The sequence below is a fragment of the Dermochelys coriacea genome, chromosome 22, assembly GCF_009764565.3.
Source record: "Dermochelys coriacea isolate rDerCor1 chromosome 22, rDerCor1.pri.v4, whole genome shotgun sequence".
Lineage (NCBI taxonomy): Eukaryota > Metazoa > Chordata > Testudines > Dermochelyidae > Dermochelys > Dermochelys coriacea.
In genome coordinates, this window is record NC_050089.1 from 8,739,045 (window position 1) to 8,758,220 (window position 19,176).

The 19,176-nt window shown below is 47.8% G+C and overlaps 1 protein-coding gene across 1 annotated transcript; it reads right to left on the reverse strand.

Annotated features, from left to right (window-relative positions):
* Positions 1-4,177: 4,177 nt before the first annotated feature.
* SPATA19 (spermatogenesis associated 19) lies at positions 4,178-11,656 on the reverse strand. The gene is given in 9 exon segments (XM_038380408.2): positions 4,178-4,305; positions 6,438-6,522; positions 8,183-8,260; positions 8,815-8,906; positions 10,206-10,310; positions 11,289-11,345; positions 11,465-11,550; positions 11,553-11,640; positions 11,642-11,656. Coding segments are annotated over 8 exon segments (597 nt in total). The 3' UTR covers positions 4,178-4,305; positions 6,438-6,446.
* Positions 11,657-19,176: the final 7,520 nt, after the last annotated feature.

Sequence of the window (19,176 nt, forward strand, 5' to 3'; positions counted from 1 at the left end):
ACCAACTGTGATCCACATCCCAAACCTGCTGCCCTAAGTCATTCAAATGAGAACAAAATCCACAACCCAAACTATTATCTGCCCCGCCAAGAACCTGGTGCCCACCTTCCACCTGACCGCATCATCCAACTTAAACCCCTAGCCAGCCCCATGACTGCCTGCATTCTCCATCTGCTCGCCCATAGCCCCCATCCCTCCATCTGCCTCATCCCAGTAGCACTTGGTTTTGTTGCCCACCTTCCCCACAGGCCCGAGCAACAGCATGGAGAATAAAGAAGGAGACAGGCTCAGAAAGAGCCGTTGAGCACATATTAAATAAAAGATGGCATGTTTCAGAGCTGTTGGAGTAATGATTTAAACATGAAGTCGAAGCTAGTAATGGTGTTGTCAGAACGGTAGCGTTAACACCGATCAATCATTCACTGATGTGTTGCAACTGTGCCTCAAGCCATGGTGTCTGCCTGGGGCAGGCAACTGGGGCTTCCCTTAGAAACACTCCCCCCACCCTCAGCCTCAGGTGCCAGGCACAGCAATACAAACCGCAGCTGAGCTACCCACTGCAGCCTCTCACCCACCTGATGGCTCACCTGGGAAGAAGCAACAGAGCCAATAAACACCTTCCTACAAGCCCCTGGGACTCAACATTCAGCCCTTACTGTGGCTTGGCTCGGCTCAAAGACACTTGAGTGCCTGAACCCTGTCAAAGGTAAGCGGAGCCCTGACTGGAGGACGACGGTGAGGTTTGTTGCTAAGTAATTTGAGCAAGGCTTTACCTGGCTGTGCTATTTTAGGCAGAGCAGAAGGGTGATGAGGGGAAGGAAGAGACTGAAGAGGGTACCCCCCCAAATAACCATAATGGGGGTGTCACAGTTCAAGGCAACTGCACCTGTATCCCCGCTCTAGGATCCTGGCTCCTCAGCCATCACCTCTCGTGAGTAATGACCCGAGATTCTCCCGACTGGCCAGGGTTTTTCCAGGCTGCACAGTTCCCTGCCTACACTGTGACATTCCCAGCAAGCCAGCCTGCCTAAACAGCCAGCGGCTGCACTCTGCTTTCTCTCCAGAGGTTACCAACAGCATAATGGCCCACAGTTACTAGTCGCCACACAGCTCTTTCCAAGCAAGCACATGTATTCGTAAGGTGAAAGCATCACAGAGAAAACTTATTAAAAACTATAACAGAACCTAAAACTATGCTAAAAAGTTTTCCAGATATCATCCCTCCTGACTCCAGCTATGAGTTCCGGTAGGAGTCAAAATCCTAAACTGGGTTTTCCCCATGGTTACAATTTCAGAACCATCTCGGATTCAGAACCAGAACCAGAACCACCACGAATAGTTCAAATTTTCTTTATAGAGTGTGGGCCTTTTACCTTGGCCTCATGTAACAGGCAATAAGCAGACAATGGCCCACTCTTCAGCATGTGGCTTCAAAGGGGTGGAGTTTTGCATAACCAGAGTGGATTCACCTCCCCCTAGATATTCCCCAGGAAAACTGCTTCACCCTTATTGTTCCAAAAGACCATTCTTGTCTGGCCCCTTGTTCAGGAGAGTCTTCTGAACTCTCAAGTCTCACATTTGTCACATCTGTCTCTCAAGGGATTCCATAGAGTCCTGGCCCATACTTTGACAAACTGCTCATTGAATACAATACACCTCATATTTAAAGGTAATACAATAAGGATTCCCAACAATACTGCAGGAAATTACCACTACTGTCACAGGGGGCCCTTCCGAATTCACAGATTCATAGATCCCAAGCCCAAAGGAACCTTTGCGATCATCGTGTCTTTCCTTCTGTGAAACACAGGCCAGAGACCTGCCTGAAATAATTCCTAGAGCTTTTACAAAAACAATTCAATCTTGATTTACAAGTTGCCCATGATGGAGAACCAATCACAACCGACCATAATTAACTACCAATAGTTAATTACCCGCACAGTTAAAAACGTAGGCCTTATTTCCGGTCTGAATTTCTCTAGCTTCAACTTTTGGCCATTGTATTGTGTTTGACCATTCTCTGCTACACAAACCCATCATCAAATATTTGTTCCCCAGGTAGGTATCTACAGACGGCAATCAAGTCACCTCTTAACCTTGATTTTGTTGGCTCCTTGAATCTATCACAAAAGCATGTTTTTAACTGCCTACTCAGCCTGCTGCCCAAACCCTCGCTCCCCCACCCAGAGCCATTCACCATTCGGTCTCTTCCATCCAGGGAGAGGCACATTCTGAGCCCTGATGCAAGGAGGTCTAAAATACTTGCTTGTCAGTCAAGGTCTCTACAGAGAAGTCAGTTGTCCTGAGGAACTCCCAGGCCTCCCGCTGTGCCCGAGTGATGACCAACTGGTCTTTCCAAGCAATGCCTGAGAGAGTGCTCACTCTGAGGAGGCATTCCAGCCTCCCGCCGTGGTTCCACTTCTAGCCCCAGGCCGGCAACCTGGCCCCATCTGCGGAATGACCCGGGCCTGCTTTAGGACTTCCGCATTGGCCCAGCACATAGACCATGCCAAGCATGAGTTTTCAGACCATGGGCCCTTCAGCATTCCTGCCGCAGCCACACACAGCCCCCTGCACCTGCGAAATCCATGACCCAATAAACTCCTTGATTAGCTTCATCAGCACCATTTAGCTACACTAATGCCTTGGTCATGGCTGAATGACCTCTCATTTGCCATTCATTTCCCTATAATCCAGCATGAATCAGTGCCCCCGTAACACAGGTGCAGCAGGGCACTGGTTGCCCCCGGGGCTCAATCATGCATGGAACAAAGCTCCATTTGAGCCACTTAATGAGTTCACTCCTGCCAGAGGCCCAGAGAAGCTGGGCTTGTAATAGCAATAATAATGGCTTTGCCCTCTTCCTCTCCCTTGCGCAGGGCTTATTGTTGCTGCCAAACAAGCAAGAGGAGCAGCTAGTGAGGGAGCAAGGATGGGCGACAGGCGAGTCCGGGCGTTTTGCAATGCTCCTTGTGGGGTCTGATGGGAGGGATGAAAGCAGAGGGACTCATCAACAGGTTCAGGGTCCCAGAGAAGGAAGCAGGGGGATGGAGGGGAAGATGGTGGTTATAGGGGTGGGGAAGGCAATTACTGGACAAGGCAGCTGATGAGGGACATTAGACTGCTGTTTGCTAATCATGCTGACCAATATGGCCTCATGATCTCCATGCCCATCTGTCCATATCAACTGGTGCCTTTTGTCTCATACATAATCCCTACTCCAAAGACTTTGCAACCAGCCTTTTTTGTTCTGTGATTGTACACCACCTAGCACCCTGGGGTCCTGGATCAACGGTCTCCTAGGTGCTACAATGACACAAATAATAAAAGAATAATAATTATGAAGAGCATCAGGGGACTTTTCTACAGCAAGGCTTTTGTACAGTCCTACCAGCACTGCTCTAGCTACATGGTGTGCAGAGCAAGGAGGACTGCAGGGAAACCTCAGGGATTGGTTTGCATCTGCTGCACTTCCGGGGTGAGAGCACCCGCACCTGGCCATTTCAGGCTAGACACCATCCATTTGATCCAGGAGTTAGTTTCCCAGGCCCCTTCCCACTTCAGTCCCTCAAAAACAGTTCCCACTGACGCTGATAAAGAACCATGATTTCCTCTTTCCCTAACCTCGGTCCAGCCTTAAAATGTCAGCATCTGGGGCAGGGTCTGTCCCTTCTTACATAGGTGGAAAGCACCTGGGGCACCGACTACCAGACAAACAGAAGAGAGAGGGGGGCAGGCAGGCAGAACATGGCAGAGGAGGGAAACCTCTGGTCTTTTACAGATGTGCATATTCCCTTATTTGTCTTTCAGCTTCCCTCACGTCCTCCCTTGCCTTCCCCTCTCCCCCTCCCTCTCTCTCTGCATTGCCATCTTGCAAGTAAACATCCCCATCTTGTGGAATGTCATTGCTAAGCAGGCCAGAGCCTCACATACGCCCTACTAGAATAAGCTTTCGTGAGCTACAGCTCACTTCATCGGATGCTGTAGCTCACGAAAGCTTATGCTCTAATAAATTTGTTAGTCTCTAAGGTGCCACAAGTACTCCTTTTCTTTTTGCGAACACGGCTGCTACTCTGAAACCTACTAGAATACCGCTTCTCCTTAGAGCAGGGTAGACAGAAGCATAGCAGCAGACCAGGGTACATTCTACATAACAAGTATCTTTATGACCAGCTCAGGTTTATGAAACAGGAGTTAATACCGTTGTCCTAACACCACGTTCGCCAGATTTGCTCTGAAATGGTTGGAGGAAAAACTTCAAATGCAGCCCATCTCTGCAGCAGGAGCCCCAGGCTGGACAAAACGCTGCAAAAGAAAAGGCAAGAGAGGCGAGTAAGAGCTACAGCATCAGATGGGCCAATGGGACAGGACCCTAAGGAGGTAAATGGGATTAGCGCCTTGCACCAGGGATCGCAAAGCACTTCCGTTATTTAATGCGTTTTATGCCCCAATCACCATGGCCTGGGGGCACATGAAAAAAATCAACAGCATCTCTCCAGGACAGGCATTGCAAACAGTCCTCGCCAGCCTTAGTACATGGGTCTGCAATGATCTACAGGCCAATGAATGCTTCATCAGGAGGTGAGACCTGGAACCGTACCCTACAGGTCAGAGGAATCAGTCTCTGCTGGATGTCCAGGGAAAGCGCATTCCACAGCGAGGGACCCTCCCCAAGAGTGGAGCCTGTCTGACCTCAGCATCCCATTCACTAATGAACTCTCACAACAAGGGTGCTGGAACAATTTGTGTAGTGGGGGGTGCTGAGAGCCATTGAACCAAACTGTAAACCCGGTCTATGATGGAATCCACTTCAAGCCAGGGGGTGCCACAGCACCCCCAGCATCCTAGTTCCAGCACCTATGTCTTACATAGTGGGGGGAAGAATACTCAGTGGTTTGAGCAATGGCCTGCTAAATCCAGGGTTGAGAGTTCAGTCCTTGAGGGGACCATTTAGAGATCTGGGGCAAAAATTGGGGATTGGGCCTGCTTTGAGCAGGGATTGGACCAGATGATCTCCTGAGGTCCCTTCCAACCCTGATATTCTAATGATTCTAACCCCCCTTGCCCCATAGGGAAGACGAGGATTCTTGTCCTGTGTCGCACTGGCACGGGAATGTCAAGGCCAATATCTTCAAACATGGCCACCGAGGGGCCTCAGCATGTGGCTGCCCAGCTCGGCTCACCTTAAAGGGTCCTGAGTTTCAGAGCTGCTTAGCTAGTCAGCTTGGCTCAGGCCATGGCAGGGCCCAATATCTTACCGAAGGGATCAGGCTTTGGGCTAGATTCTGCGCTGAGCCTCTCAGGAGAGGCAGCCGAGGAGGAGGACGACAAAGGTGGCTTTGAACCACCTCTGTGTCTCCTGGTTGCTCCAGAGGGCAGTACAAGCCTGAGCATAAGCTAAACCAGCCTTGGAGCGTACGCCAGAATCTATTGTGTTTCTCTGCAGGTGGGGATTTGCCATGGGGCCATGGCAGCTCCTTCTCCTCCCCTATGTACCACCAGAGCCAAGGCCAGAACCCGGCGCTTGACTTTGGGGGTCAAATTACAAAGAGACCCCAGAACCATAGGAATTTCCCCCCTCCCCCACTGAATTCTTGGTGAACAGGCATCGGGGCCCATTGAGAACAGAAAGTAAAGTGGGACAGAATCACCACTTATCAGCCAGGGCAAAGTAGTGTGCAAGGCCCAGCCAAGTACGCCCTAGACAGCAGAAGAGAACCTTGGTGTCTTCCCTCTGGCCCTGCCCACACAGATGGACATGGCCACGAACTGCTGGCCGGGATGGCTTCCCTGGCCACTGTCAGGTTTTGACAGGAAGCAGCTCCAGGTAGAACTTGATTTAGGTGGGCTGACTCTCAGCCCCCTGGGTGGCTTAGAATGTCAATTGACACGATCCCAAACTGGCCAGCCAGGATGGCATGGGACCACGTGCCCTGAGGTTCCCCATAGGAGAGATAAAGCCAGCGAGGTTCCACTGAGCCACCAGGAGGGTTCAACTTTCAGATGCCATGGGATGCCTAGGCCAGATGTGACACGAGGCACAACTTGTCTTGCCCCAGGTCTGCAGCACCAGCAATAGAGGCCAGGAGGGAATCTTGGCATAATTCACTCTGGGGAAAATTGCTTTTATTTGTTATCCTGATGCTCGCTTATTTGGACCTACATGTCTCAGTCCAAATGTTAGCCCTTCATCATGGGCCTAAGTTTACTTTCAGCCCAGGAAGTAGGTAGGGGAAGCCAGTTGGTGAAGCAGTGATAGGAAGAAACTCAGGCCTGGATTAAAATGGAGAGCGAGCTCCTTTCTAACCTCAGGAACAGAGGGTTCACTCTGTAGGGTCAGGTCTATGGAGGTGGCAGGTTTGAGGAAGCTCAGAGCACTGAATCAAGGAATGAGTTGAGACTCCTCTCCAATGTTCTACCTGGCCTACACGCCTTACCTGCTGTATTTAGCTTGAAAGCGTGGCTCGGATATCAGTGTTCGACCTGTTGTTCTGCATTGCTTGAAGCATGACCTGGGACACGCTGAAGAAACAAGAAATTATAGGGAGGTGTCAGACCCCAGCAATGCACTGGGGAGAACTTCTATCCATCCATTTCACGGTTTTGCACAGGTGCCCATCGCTGCAAAAATCTGAGTGCAGGCCAAAACCCAAAATATGCCGCTACCTAACTGAAGAATTGGGACTCCTGCACCTGGATGGCATTTAGGGGGAAATCTATATTTCAATGTCCACCTGGTAAAAGCATCGAGAAAGCAGATGTTGCAATTGAGTCTGCAGAGGGAGAAGCTAGAATTTGATGTCTACCCCCAGACTGGATCAGACCCACGGTCCATCTAATCCAGAATCCTGTCTCTAAAAGTAGCCAGCACCAGATGCCTCAGAGGAAGGTGCAAGAGCCCTCCAATAGGCTGATGTAGGATAATCTGCCCCCACAAAGGCCTCACCCCATTCCCAAATCACTGGAGCCTGGCTTAAACCCTAAAGCAGGGAGGAGTTATCCCTTCCGAAATTCTTTTCTTTTTGCATTAACTATAACACTGAATATTTTTCTTATCCAGAGAAATGTTTGGCCCTCTAATTCTTTAGGCTCAATGGCATCCTGTGGCAATGTGTTCCACAATCTAATCACATATTGAGAGAAAATAGTATTTCTTATCAGAGTTGAATTTTCCACCTTGCAATTTAATTGAAAGTCCCCTTGTTCTTCTATTGTGCGAAAGGAGACAAGGGGTTAATTTCCAGCTAGAAGAACAGCTGTAGTAGCATGGTGACCATTGGCTTGATCTCTCTAGCCAATAAAGACTCTGGATAGCCAAGGAACTTGGACTCTTCTTCTGGAAGAAGACCTGGTTTAGAGGACTTTTGTTGGATTTCCAAGGGGTGACAAATCTGAACGGCTGCAAACATGTCTGAATTCTCTCCCTATTATGGAGGCCTGGCAAAGTTTTCACCAGGGGCCCACTCCGAATATCTGGCTACATATCCATATTTTTAAGGATCAGCACAACTTGAACCCAGGCCTGCAGGGCTACTAGGCAACCAACATCCCCACAGTGCCATGCAGCAGCAACTGTAACCTGGACACTCCCGGCAACCCACAACCTACAGAGGCTCAACACTACAGGAAGTTCGCCCTCAAGTGATCTGAAAGTGTGGTCTTAGCAGTCCTGGTACGCCTCTTTGTCAAAGGAGCCGACAAGGCATACCAGGATGTGTCCAGACAACAAAGCTAGCTTCCACGACCGGCTTGCTTCTCTGTTTCCTGAGCTCCCGGTACTGATCTCGGCTCTGATTCCTGAATGACCCCTTGGATCCCGACCCCATTACCTGGTATTGCCCCTCAGCCTAACTCTGTGTCCAGCTCGGATCCTTATTTTGACTCGAACCTCAGCTTGACTCTTGACCCCGATACTGGCTCTGGGATTCCAAGCGCCTACCCCTAGTACTGCCTACCTTCTCCCAGGATCCTGACATTACCACCCTAGGGCTCCAGCACACTGGCCCTACTCCAGCATCTACCTACTCCCACTGCACACAATCCAGAGTGCTCAGCACTGAGAATGTGAGCTCTGAGGCAGGGACTGTGTCTTACAGTGGATGGGGGCAAAACCTGGTGCCTTTTGGGCGTGATCAGAGTACGGGCTGGCAGGTGTTCAAAGGACTTGCCAAGAGGATCTCACCTGTTTCGCACTTGTTCCAGCCTCTCCTGCATGGCTTCATTCCTGATGCCACTTGATACTCGATAGACCCGGGTGTGACTGCAAGAACCACACAAGTCCATTCAGGTGGTTTTATGATGCTTGCCTGGTCACCAATAAAAGTCATCCAGCATGCCACCCAAGCCCAGCTCTGCGGAAGTCCCCAGTCTTTGTGTTATCCCAGTGTACCCAATGGGAGGACTGTATCCTCCAAGATAAAAGTGCTCCTCGTTAGTTCTAGTAGAACCCAAGAGATCAAAATTGCTGACATGTAAGCGTGATGCTGTAAAAGGTTGCGATTTTTTTTAATACATTGCAATTTAGTTGCATATAAACTCCACAGCTCCATGACCAAACGCTGCCCACTTTGGGCCAGATCCTCAGCTGGCGTAAACCAGCACAGCTCCATTGAGTTCACCGCAGTGATGTACACCAGCTGAAGATTGGTATTTTGGTCCAGTCCAGAGCATCCTGACTCCCACTGATGCTCATTGCCTTCTCTTCCCCTCCTCTGCCCCCACTTCAGCGGGGCTTCCGCTTTCTTACATGAGCTCAGTACCTTGCAGAATCAGACCCTTTGCCTCTTCCCAGGGGATAGGTACAAGGGACTCTACCTCCATCTTATGAACTGGATCTTTGTCCTCTCCTCCAGAAGACTGTGGCTAGACGATGACACTGGCAGTTTCGTGCTAGAGACTTGAACAGTCTAGGAAAAACAGGGGAGAGCAGATATTATTCACAGCAGCAAAATCTTGGCATGAGGGAAATAGGATGAAACAGCTCAGAGTCTTAACCAGGAAAAAACAAAAAGCCCTTTACTATCTACTTTGTATCAGCATTAATGAGATCATAGCGGCTAATGCCAAATGCAGCTGAGCAGTGCCTATTACCCCTGAATGCAATGCAGTGACATTTCAGTTGTGTGGAAAGGTTGCTTTTCAAGTTCATGTGGAACATAGGGGGAGAGCAGGATTTGCCATACCGGATCAAACCACTGCTGAAGCAAGTCTGTATACTGGCATCATTATGCCTCATAGGAAACCACTGGTGTGCATGGCGAAAAAACTCAACCACACACACTGTCCCTTGCCTTATACGCTCCAAGAGTCTAATCTAAAGCCCGTGGACGTCAAATGGGAGTCTTTCAGTTGATTTCAATGCACATTGGACCAGTCACTAAATCTTGCTTCTGGCAGAGGTCAATTGATGCTTCAGAGGAAGATGAGGAAAACCATAACACAATTACCCATCTGTATATAATGCCGTCTACACAGGAGGATAAGCCTTCCTCACATTATCAGATCACCTTGAACTTTTGTAGCTGATATTTGATTAGCTCCTTAAACTACAGAAGGAGGAGGAAACAGTGAGCCAAACCAAAATGAAGATGGGAATTACTGCTTGGGAAGTTTGTCCTCTAGGGAGAAGGACTCCATTCTAAGCAGCAAGGGCCAGAGTTTCAAAAGAGCTCGGTACATAAGTGGCAGGCCGGGAGGAGCCGGCTGCTGAGCACTTTTGAAAATGTAGCCCTTGTTTGGAGGATGCGAAAAAGGGAGGAAAACTCTTGAAAATCTGGCCCTGAATGGGAGCGATGAGCCCTTGGGAATCTGGCCCAGCTGCCTAAGGGGTTTGGTGTATACAAGGAATGTTTTAAACCAAGTTCCAGGGGATGACAGACAGTCCAGCCATCTGTAGCTGCTATGGTTTCACTGGCAAAGCCAAGCTTGGTATCAACAGCAGAAGGAAAACCAAGTATCATTTCCTATTCTGTTGAGGTTCTCAGACCTCACCCACTGTTAAGGTGTTGGAGCACCTAATACCTCCCTGGTGTAACCTCACTGGACATGCTGGCCCATCCTACCCATAGCACCATGAGAGAAGTGTGTTAAAACTAGGGATATGCCACACGGACTCTGCTTCGTCCACCTTCTCCTGTACAGCGTCATAGGACGCATCCACCTCTCACTCCACACACCGCCCCCTGGACACTGTCCCCAGGAGATACCTGTGACTTTATCATTCCTGAATCTTGGCCAGCAGAAAGGGTCGCTTTGGTTTCTGCCTTGTTTTCCAGTTTCTGCTTAAAGATCTTGGAAGCTTCTTCTTCAATCTGAAAGAGAAGCAAAATAGCAATATCTTTCCTAGGCAGCTTTGCCTGCAACTCCTGAGGGAGAGCAGTGACTAGAATGAACTGTGCAGGTATCAGACCTCAATGGCTCCTAGGCACTTGGGGTTTTACTTTATACTTCTTTATAACTGAGGGCTAATAACAAAGCAATTATCCATTTAGGGAAAACACTTGGACCCCTTGCTTCCCAGCAGGTACCATCCCCTCTTCGGAACACAGAGGGGTGGAAGAGTGGAACCTGCCACACCAGTCCTCTTAGAAGGCTAGAATGTCATCTTCTAGCTGGGTGTGTATCAAATATGAAGATCCACTGTTAATGTCTGTTTAGGCAAGTAATTATCTCAGAGCCTTTGGCTTAAAGTACTCTCCAAGCAGAGTTGAACCAAAGTCCCCAGATTACCATCAGGGACATTTAACAGCCGAGGATCAAAAAATGCAAGCTCTTCCACTGGTGTTGTGGGACAGTCTCCTCACCAAGATTTTCTTTTTCATAACAAGGGTGGTTACAGCCCTGATGTTGAGCCAGATGGTCATGAAAATCACATTTTTCCCCTCCATCCTGGTTATCATCCAAGTACCCAGGCACTAAAACCATGCCCCCTAGTTTGTACCCATCCAGACAACTGGGCATTCAATGTGGTTACCTCGTAGTTTGCATCCAGGTAACCAGGCATTAAAATCCAGGATGCCCCCACTTAGCAGCAATGTATTGATGCACCAGATCCAGGAACTGATCCTGCCCCCCCCCCACCTCTAGGCTTAGCAAGGTAGCTAAGTATTAAAATCCTCCCCGATTCAGTGTCCAGGCATTGAATTGATTTAATTGGGGCTTAGTACCCCCCTTTACCATCTGAGTGTTAACACAGTAACCCGCTCCCTGATTACCGTCCTTGCTAGTGTCTTATTGGCTAGGATTTCACTAACTTGGGCATGCTGCTACTCTCTGGCTCTCATCCTCACCTTCCTCAGCCAGTGCTCTAGCACGGACAGCATCTCTGTCTCCACGACTTTAATGTCCTGCAAGGAATCAGACAGGGTGAGGCTGGCATGAACCCTGTGCGTTTCTCGCCCCCCCCCACACACACACAATGAGGAGCTCACAGCTAAGCCAGAGAATAACCCCATTGCCCCCTTACCTGAGCGCTGCTGGGTGGGAACCGACGGCCAATCGATTTACAGATCAAGATATACACAGCCCACATGGAAATAATCATCCTAGGGGACTGTCTCCCCTGGGAGGCGAGCCCTCCCTCAGCCTCAGTTCCCCTCTTCCGCAGGAGCTGGCCTCTGCAGTCAGACTCCTGGCTGAGGGGGCAGCATTGTTGCATCACCAGGCTCCGTGACACAGCAACCACCGGTGCTGTAACAATGGTAGGGGACAGCAGCAAAGTGCCTCCCTGTGCAGCCCCCCACACTGTTCATAAAAGCGGCGAGGAGGCTCCTGTGTTTTCTAAGCAGGGATTCTCCCTTCTGAAGCCTCTAAGCCCTTCCTTGGAAGTTACTGGGCTCCTCCCCAATGTGGTATGTAGGCCCCCCTCACCAGGGGTACTGAAGCACTGCACCAGTTTCCAAAAGCACCTAAGGGAGGCATTAGGTGCCTAACTGAATTTCAGTGGCATTTGATCACCCAAGTCCTTTCAGCCCCCAGGCTTTATCCTCCCAGCCCCCTATCAGGGAGGGAAGTGCTCTCTCCATTTTACAGATGGGGAAACTGAAGCCCAAGGTGATTGCCCGGGGTCACACATGGTGTTCGCTGCTGAGCTGGTAATTGAACTCAGGTCTTACAAATCCCAGGCCAGAGCCCTGGGGCCGTCTATTGCTTTCTGTGGCAAGTGTGTTTACTGGAAGGTATTTTACTCCTAGTGGAAGGTATCAAGGAACCCCCAGTGCTCCAGGAAGGTGTGGTGATCCACTTTCCACTGACTCATCATTGAGCAAATGTCCCAGCATAGTGCTCAGAGGCACTAGGTGCTACTGGAGGTGCCATCTTTTCCACAAGATACATAAAACTGAGGCACTGGCCATTAAAGATCCCAGGGTACTTTTCATAAAAAAGATGAGGCATTAACCCCATTCCCCTGAGGACATTCGAGTTTCTAGCTAGCTATTGTTCAGGATTGCAGTCTACCCCCATAAATCCTTGCAGCAGTTTCTCCAGGATTCTTCACTTCCTGCCCCAAACAGTTGTGTCACGACGCTGTGGAAACAGCCATTTTATCCCACACTAGAGGGGTCTACATTTCAGCAGTGGGGAAAGTGGTTCCAGTACAGGTTTTGGAGAGAACATAGGGATTTCTCAGGTTGAAAGTTGCTAAATAATTGCTATTTAGTACAGGGCCTTGCTCCCTAAGCTCTGGGAGCAATAGAAAAGGGCTTGTGTTTTCTTTTGACATGGCTTGATGGAGAGGTACTTGTACAGGAAAAACGGCTCAACTCTGTTCAAAATGTTGGGGTTTCATATTGGAGCAAGAACAAAAGTGAAACCCTGCTTTTAACGGCATGGTTGGAAGGTAGGTGATCAAGCTGCCATTAACTCATTAGAGCGAACTATTGTGTGGTTGATGGCAAAAAAAAGACATGGGGACATGGTTACTGTACCAGGGCATTACCTGAAGAGACGCAGAAGGTGGGTACGCCCACCAGTCTATCGGAAGGGCGATTCCAAGAAAAGGAAGGTTGGAACCAATAGTTTAGCTCAGTTCCAGGTGTCCATTCCCATAGACTTCCCAGGGCTCCTCTGAAAGGTCAGACTGCTGCCATGACTGAACTGGCAGCACTTGGTAATAGCCAGCAGTGTCCCAGCTATGTCAACACCTGAGGACACCAAGAACCTTCTCTCTTTGTTTAAGGCTGTGGAGAGGTAGCTGGAGCAAAGGAGAGGGAGGGGACAGCAGGCACAGAACTTCAGTTCAGTTTCTTCTCTTGAGCCCTGTCTCATCATTTACACTTTTGCCACATGAGGGTAACATGACTCTAAGATGCTGCCAAATCAGAATTCTCCAGTCACTTACCCCAAGGGTAGCAACAACACATGAACCAGGGAAGATTCACTCAACATTACCTACAGGACACTGATGGAATATTCCCAAAGTCTCATCAGCTGGAACATGGACTAAGGAGATGTCACTAGAGGATGGAAGGGATTTCACAAGAGCACGACCCCACATGCCAGCATTTTTTAAGCAAATATTTATTTATATCAAAATACAAAACATTTCTGAAGCAAAGTAATGTTACATGAGGAGCAATTAAATGTTAAACTTTATCAATTCCAAAATCCATCATTCTCCTACAGAATGGCTAGTTTTATTTAACATTGCAACACTGCCATAATTTCTTAACTGGGTATATTTAAAAAAAAAATCCATCTATGGACATGCAATGTTACTGGTGATGAGTTGTTTAGTACTCAGCAGGCCTTAAAATACCAGCAAGTGAAGGTGTAGGGACACGCCAGTCACATTAAGGCAGGGCTTCAAATTAATTTTCCTCCAATATTTATTAGACTATGTTTTTAAATTGGCAGTAGTCCAGGTACCTAAGGGGCCAACATCCTTGGCAGACAGAGTGGGTTTATTGCTTAGAGCCACCAAACTAGAAGCAACTAGGAGTTGCCTCCAGTGAATGCCAAACAGGTTGGCTCTTCATTTGGGATAGGGTAAGAAAGGAAGTGTTGGGGGGCTAGACATTGTTTGACAGGGAAGGTCTGTGTTTGCTTTGGCCAAATGAGGTATAGTGCCAGAATGGCCGAGTTGCAAGATTTCTCAGTACCAGCTGGTTGTATTCCCACTAGTGCCAAATTCCCTTCTCCGTAACACCTGGGCACATCCACTGACATCAAAAGCAGGGTGCATCAATTTGAGAGAAATGAATTGGGCCCTAAAGACTCTTAAAGGGAAACACTCAGCTTCCTGGGGGTTCTCTGCATAGTCAGCTTCCTGGGGTGGGGGGGGGGGAGAAGAGTTGTCGTCCGGATCCCCCAGGAGATTACATTTATCTGCCAAGAACAGATTAGCACCCAGTTGGGGAAAGCATCCCCATTTCCTCCCCTCATTACAAAGTCTGGGACTGAATAAAATTTGACCAATCTCCTCCCACAGCAGAAATGAGGCCCCCTGCCCTGGGCTCCCAAGTGACAAAGCACCATCACTGGCTAAACTTCCAGGGCCAAGTCCCAGTCTTTACTGCTCCCTGCTGGTATTTTACAGACCTTCACAAAAACAGAGGCCGAGAGCAACTATACAGCAATAGAGAGATTATATAGAGCGCAGAATATGTTTTGTATAAGGCTTTGGTACAGCACCATCATGTCTTGGATTTATTTCTAAATCGTTTACAGAAAAAAAAAAGCTTACTGAAAAAATAGTGTTCTGGTTTTTTTTGTTTTTTTTTTGTATTTTTTTTGTTTTTGTTTTTTTTTAATTTTATTCTCTTGAAAATCATACCTGAAGTTAAAAATTAACCCTCTAGTTGCCATTCGGGCTCAGGTCGAATATTTTTGCTGTGTGCATCTGTGCAATTTAAAAACACAAGGAAAACAAAAAGTCAAACGATTGTTAAATTATTACACAGCCACCCCAACTTGCAATAGCCGCCAGCACTGTCACTACACCGACAGAGCGGCTAAGAGTTTGACGTGCACATGTCAGTAACCAATATCACAGAAGTTCATTTCAGATCACTAACCGTTATTAAAAAAGAAAGAAAACCACAACAACAAACATTAAGGAACCAGTGGGACTAATGTTTCTTTTATTACTATTGTTATTAAAAAAGTCAGTTCCACTGGCTACCATTTAAACAGCACCAAAGAGCACCCTAATGTGTGTTATACATTGTAATACTCGACATTCAAGAAATGGAAACTAGGTTGAATGGTCTCTTCAAGGGTTAAAGTCATTTGTAAATATAGGCAAGTTTTTTTTTTTAAAAAAAAGGAAATAAAGACCCTATACAACAGAAGATCACTTGGCGTTCTAAAGAAAATCTCAATGGTTTAACAGGGAATTAAACCAATAGGGGCCTATGGAAATTTAAAAGGGTTCCACAAACACTAAAAACTTATCACATTGAATAGAAAAATGATAAGCTTTATATAGGAGTTTCAAACTATCCTACAGAATTCTATAGGGATATAATTTTCTATTCAACTCCATACGATGACTCAAGAGACCAATAGAAAGGTGATCATTTGTTATTAAAATTCTGTAGGGCTTTCCCTCAAGAGAAATCCAAACAGAAAGTCCACAGTTATACAGAAAGTCCTAAGTTGGCTATTTTTAAATTTTGAGACTAAGAGTGCTAAGCACTCCATCCTTGCCCCAGAGCAGGATCATTCTAAAAAGAAGCCTATGTAGTTATTTACCATGGGGAAGAAGGGAGGATGTGTATGTGAAGCTCATAGAGGGAACAAACTGAAGGGGAAAAAGGCATTCACAAGATCATTAGCCCATCCAGATCCATTCTGCAGTCAGCAGCCCTCATGCCTTGCACTGGCCTTTGTGAAAAACACTGGGCAGAAGCAGGAGTGGGACTAGGACCTGGAAAGTAAGGTTGGCCCTTTAAGTGCCTCTGGGCAGGAGGATGGATGGAGCACTCCAAACAAGCAGCCACATGGTAGATGGAAGCCAAAGGAGAGCTCAGGAAAAGCTGTAAACTCACCCTCCCTTATTTCTGATCCTATAGGGGACTTGCATGTAGGCTCACTGTGGGCACCAGAAGCGGGGCCCTTACTGAAACACCTTTTTGACTGTGTTTGCTCCCCTTCCCTCTTACTTATCCTTTTAAGGTTTTAAAAAATCCTCAAGTTCCCAGAACATCCATTTAAAACAAATCCCCCAAATGCTTCATGCTGCAAGAAGCACAACAAAAACGTGCACGACGTCTGAAGTGGGTACGACAGATGGACACCGGGGCTTGTGTGTAAAAAAGAAAGCAGACAGACGCTTGTCTCCGAGATTACTCCCTGAACCCTAGCGCATCAGGTTGGAAACGAGGCGCCATTGGTCTGCATTTGGCATCAAGAGGGTTAATAATATTACTGTAGAAAGTGTGCTTTGTAAATGTCATAGCCATTATTTTTTCTCTTTTTTTCTGTAAGTGATTTCTGGGGTAGAGGGGGATGGGGGGGGGGAACAAGAAAGCTGCTAACACCCTTGACCCCAACAAAAACCAACACAATTTGAGTGTCCCACACTCAAAGTGCATGGTAAGCCACCCAGCCTGAGAACAAGGTGACTGGGGAAGTCCTTGTCCTTCTTACTGGTTAGTCTTTCACATATTTTCTGCTAATCAATGCAACCTATTAGTGCCATCTAACATGCTTTTCTTTGCTCTTTTAGCAATTGGTGCTGAACAAATCTTGGCTTATAATTGGAAACACTCCCTTATTAAAAAAAAAAAAGAATAAAAGATCAAGAAACCTAACAGGTGACACTGAAGAAATTGCACCATTTTGAAGGGCTTGAATTCCTAGTGTCCCTATCCCTCCTGAACAGGTTACATTCATGCTTTCGCCGGTTGGGGTCACCCTGGCACAGAGCTTGGTGTGCTGGGTGCATTTTGGACAAGTCGGTGATGATAGCGCAGTATAGCTTACTGGGCTGGTTCACAATACCGCCCCACCATGCCGCAGTGCCTTCTTGGGGACTAAAGACATTTCCCAAGTTAAGATCTTGAGAAAGGGACTGGAGCCTGCTCTATATGGAGATTGCCCTTAGGCCACCTCCAGTGGGTTTCTTACCATTTGCTCGGTTACCTACTTGCTTGACGTACAGCCCCTTTGGGGTAAGGAAGGAGATGGAAGAGATTTGAGGTATATTTTGCAGTTTACACCATTGCTCTTTCCTCCTGATTGGTGCCTTCCCTTAGCTGGGAAGCCATACATAAAAGAGAAGACTGCGAGCAGTTTTTAGTATGGAGGAGAAGGGTGATTACGTTTCCCTCAAGCATGCATCCCTCCCTGCCCCACCAACAGAAGCAGTTCCTCTGAAGCCAAGCATGATCTGGGGTCGGGGAGGACACAAAAAGCTTCTCTGACCACAATCCATTGCTTTTCAGGTCAGCCAGACTATTGCTGGCTGGGCTCTCAAAGCTGGAGCCCAGAATGCCCCATGACAAGTAACTGAAGAAGTGTGGGCAGAACAGGCTTCCTACCCTGCACGAGCATGGATTAGTGCGATATCTGGTGCTTGCATGCCCCTCATAGCCACACGTGATCACCAAAGAATACATACAAATTCCACTGCTCTAGGCATCTCACCTGTCCCACCGGCTGCCCTAGCACAACCGTTTCTGTGAAGCGACCCAGCCTGAGAGAGGATGGGAGTTTACACAGCCTCTTTCAGGTTTTAGATCACGCTTGTGAACTCATGGCCGGCCTGGTTTCTCTGCAGAGTGGGGAGAAAGTCACCCACAAAGAACACACACTTTGACCAAAATCCCATAGAAAGAGACCAAACATTTACAGTTCTACTTGGACTCAGCTGTGGGAATTACATGGCCACATCAAAGGGAGTCAGAACACCTTCCAGTGAGTGAGTGAGTCAGGCTACGGGGCCAATGATGGGAGGAGCACAACCAGAGCCCATGCGAGGTAGGCCCAGAATTCCTGTCCATGCTTCCACTTCTCGGAGCCACATTTCTGCTTGTTCCAAGTGAAGGGCAAGGCCCTTTGCCCAGTATCTGGCCACCAGCTCAGCCTCCCTTTATCAAAATCAGACAATTCCAAAGAAAACGCAGACTAGACCTGTTGGGGGTTCTGACCAAGCCTCCGACCTCAGAGCTTAATGGGAACAGTAGCAAATGTCTCCCCATTATTCATCTAGGGCCTGCTCCCACTGAAGTCAAAGGCAAAACTCCCACTGACTCCAGTGGTGCAGAGTCAGACCCCAAAAGAGAGGGAGAGAATAAGAGGTAGAATGAGCGAAAAGCTGGAAGCCTCAAGTCCACAATAATAATACTTAGAACTTACTCAAAGCCAAGATTCCAGCTCCAAAGCTCTGCACAAACATTAACTCATTAATCCTCAACCTTATAAGGTAAGCAGGCAAGGTTGGTTCCCACCATACAAGCCCAAAGGCTCTCTGGGAAATTAGTGTCAGAGTCAGGATTGGAACTCAGGACTTCCTACTGCTCATTCCTGCAGGCCACACATTTCTCAAGGTCTGGAGCCAATCCTTGGTCTTAGAGAAGATCACAAGAGACAGTGTTGCTGCTAGCCTCAATGGAGCCACAGTTTGTTTGGCTCACCTGTCAAACAGATAATCCCTCGGCATTGTGAAAACTCGTCTTTCTGAACTGCACTGTAGATCTCAGTTCCATCTTCTACTCTTTTCTGCCTTGGAATCTATGTGCATGCCACGGGGGAGAGGCAGCAGTGGGAACATGCAATGGAAACTCAGAGTAAGGATCCTTGCCTTAAGTTTAAAAACAGTCTTTCACGGCATTCAGAAATTGCCTTCAGCCTTGATATGCCTTCTCTCTCACCCAAATTCTGAGTCATGTTTTTGTTTGGTTCAATATTGCTTTGAAGAAAAATTGAAAAGAACTTCAGCAGTAGACTCTATTGCACCTGCAGTGCAGTTATCAGTCCTGCCCCTTTAAAACTCCAGTAGGAAGGGAGTGCGGTTTTGTTTTCATTCAGGAACTGCGTGTTATTTCACGGAACTCACCCTGCTGGCCAAGAGGAATTGTGGTGAGCTAAAAACTACACCTCTAAAATGATCTCTGCTTGTACCACAGACAGGACACCTTGGCTTTGGACAGCCTGGTGAGAGGGACAGGAAACGACAGTCCCAGAGGATACCTACTGAGGCTTCAAAGTCTATGATTCTTTTAGAACAGGTAT